The sequence below is a fragment of the Littorina saxatilis genome, linkage group LG9 (assembly GCF_037325665.1).
Source record: "Littorina saxatilis isolate snail1 linkage group LG9, US_GU_Lsax_2.0, whole genome shotgun sequence".
Classification (NCBI taxonomy): domain Eukaryota; kingdom Metazoa; phylum Mollusca; class Gastropoda; order Littorinimorpha; family Littorinidae; genus Littorina; species Littorina saxatilis.
This window is the reverse complement of record NC_090253.1, coordinates 46,384,258-46,387,153: the sequence shown is the minus strand read 5'-3', so window position 1 is coordinate 46,387,153 and position 2,896 is coordinate 46,384,258. Positions and strand designations below refer to the sequence as shown.

The window sequence follows — 2,896 nt, the reverse complement described above, 5'->3', positions numbered from 1 at the left end:
TAGTGAAAGTTGAGGGGTCACTGTAAAGACCTGCATGACTTTTCAACCAATTCGATAGAAATTTGGTCAAGCAATCTTTGACTCGGTCCAAACTATGGGATTGCATTTCAGCTTGGAAGCATAAAAATTAGTTCAAAAGCTTACTAATTAAAGTTGTAATCAAAATCGAAATTTCACTTACTAATTTAAAAAGAATTGCACTCTATTCCCCAATTTTTCCTGAATCCAAACATAATTAAATAGATATTTCATATTTACTCAGAATTATAGAAAATCGATCGATGTATGCAAATGAGATACTGCGTTCGCAGACTTCGCCGAGACGAGCGCAAACCGAGTCGGCGTTCGATATGGGCTAGCCAAGCCTGACTACTTCTTATTGTCTTTGTGATGAAAGGTTTTCAGTGTTGAATTGTTTTTAGTTTCAGGCCGACAGATTGACTAAATGTGTTGATAACGCTTCACGCGACTTGTTTTTCTTTCCATTAATTTTGATCTTTGTCTTGTTCTTGTTCTATTTCCCTCACTTGTCGCGAATCATAGCTTTAAGACATCGGAAAAAACACGACGTAAGGCTTCCTTTGTTGTACACATTGGTATTGATTTCCTCTGCCCGGCAAGGTCAACGTGTGGGTCGACCACGACCTGGTTTACACCCACGTTTGTTTGTGTGACCTTCCTACGCTTGTAAACAGTCATAGGCAGATATCTTCTTTTGCGTATAAACAATCATACTTCCTTCCAGGTAAACAAATGCGCAAGCCACCATAGATTCGTCAATGCGTATACTCGGGATAAAAGTATCCTTCTATTTTGAACATACACGACGGGCGCAGTGGCGTGGTGGTAAGACGTCGGCCTCCTAATCGGGAGGTCTTGAGTTCGAATCCCGGTCGCTGCCGCCTGGTGGGTTCAGAGTGGAGATTTTTCCGATCTCTCAGGTCAACTTATGTGCAGACCTGCTAGTGACTTAACCCCCTTCGTGTGTACACGCAAGCACAAGACCAAGTGCGCACGGAAAAGATCCTGTAATCCATGTCAGAGTTCGGTGGGTTATAGAAACACGAAAATACCCAGCATACCTCCCCCGAAATCGGCGTATGCTGCCTGAATGGCGGGGTAAAAACGGTCATACACGTACAACTCCACTTGTGCATAAAACATGAGTGAACGTGGGAGTCTAAGCCCATGAACGAAGAAGAAGAAGAAGAAGAAGAAGAAGAAGAAGAACATACACGAAACAACATGAGTCTGGTTGCTTTCTGTGCAGATGAGGGACTTTTAGCTGACTTAAAGCCTGTCATTCACTGGGTGAAGACTACCACACGAAGTATACTTCGCGATGCTGGCCGCAGGAAGCTTTGCACTGAGCTTTGGACTCAATTTAGGACAGGCTTTGACAGATTGACTAGGGTTCGAACTACGAAATTAATTAAGCACAAACATGAGAGAACAAAATAGAAAAAGACAACAACAAGAGTAGAACAGACAAGAAATTCCTCCGAGGTAGGAAAAACACCCCCGTCCTTACCATTCTCACTGCCACCAACTGAGAAGGTTATTTCCCTTTGACCATTAATATGTCCCTCTATAAGTCCTTGTAGAATCTTAATCCACCAATAACTCCCTAACCGTGTGTTTGACTGGTCCAAATTTTTGTAAGGACCGTCTCAGGAATGTATAGAACCTGTTCACCAAGTTTGGTGACGATCGGTCCGTTCATTCTTGAGATCTATATGCGAACACAAACACATCGACCGAATCCTATACACACCCCTATACCGGGTGTGTAAATAAAGCTAAGCTGTATAATTGTATTAATCGTTCCCTAGCGTAATTGACTGGAAGAGTAATATATATGATGATTTGTTAACCGGAGAACGAGATCATTATCCATATAGCTGAAAGCAGACCTGGAAACCCCCATACGATTTCACCGCATTTTGTACACATGATTGTCTAGAATACGATCAGTAGAAATAAAATACGACGAGAACAATTCCTAGACTACTTTTTTTCACAAGCGCATCCCGAAGCCGATCCAGTATTTTAACACATGATTACAGTCATTGTCAGTAAACATTGAAAGAAGCATTTGTTTTAAATGTATTGGTAAACTTAATTAACGGTACGACGGATGCATGTGAATCAAAGAAACAAGAACAGAATAGTGGGCGATGGGGAAGAAGGGGAAAATAGCAATTACTTCCAAGCCTTCATCATCACATTCTCCGTCGTTTTTGTTACAGAATTAAACTTTTCGGAGCATCCAAGATGGCTCTGATTCCAGGCTCCTACGCACGCGCAGCCGGGCTACAGAGTGAAATCAACAAGGTCACCATCACGCGCGTGGCCGGAAGTGAGGTGCAGTTCCGGAGAGCCATCGACTCCTACCAGAAAGACCTTCGTTACAACGTCAACCAGATCGGCCGCGAGCAGAAATTGCTGAGACGTTCCATGAAAAAGTACCACAAGAAGCTCCGAGAAAGCAAGAAAGAGAGAAGGCAACGCGAAGCTAAGGAGAGGGAAGATTCTAACAGACTAAAGCAGAACGCCAGACAGTTAAAGGAAGCCACAGAAGCTGTGAGGCGTAACGTGTTGGTGTTGACAGACCCAAAGGAAGAAGCGAAGGAGGGACATCAGGATGAAGTGGCTCCAGAAGAAAGCTCCGCGTCAGAGGAGCAAAATACTGGGCTTGGGACCCTTCCTGAAAGCCCTGACAGTGGAATCGGAAGCGAAGGGGATGACAAGTTATCTGCTGATTCTGCAGCTGGCAAAGGCGAAGGAGCAAAGCGTAAAGTGTTCATGACTTCTCAAAAAGGCAAGATTCCGTATTTTTTAAAAACCAAGAGAGGGCAGAGAGACAAAATCTCAGGGAACAAGCAGTCTCACGCAC

At 43.6% G+C, this 2,896-nt stretch overlaps 1 protein-coding gene across 1 annotated transcript in view; it reads left to right on the top strand.

The window, feature by feature from the left end:
- The first annotated feature begins 2,248 nt into the window (after positions 1-2,248).
- The window catches only part of LOC138977223 (uncharacterized), a 2,926-nt gene continuing 2,278 nt past the window's right edge, over positions 2,249-2,896 (top strand). Inside the window, exon 1 of the mRNA XM_070350129.1 lies at positions 2,249-2,896. This exon is cut by the window's right edge and continues 3 nt beyond it. Within this exon, the coding sequence (XP_070206230.1) occupies positions 2,275-2,896 (622 nt within the window). The 5' untranslated portion in view covers positions 2,249-2,274.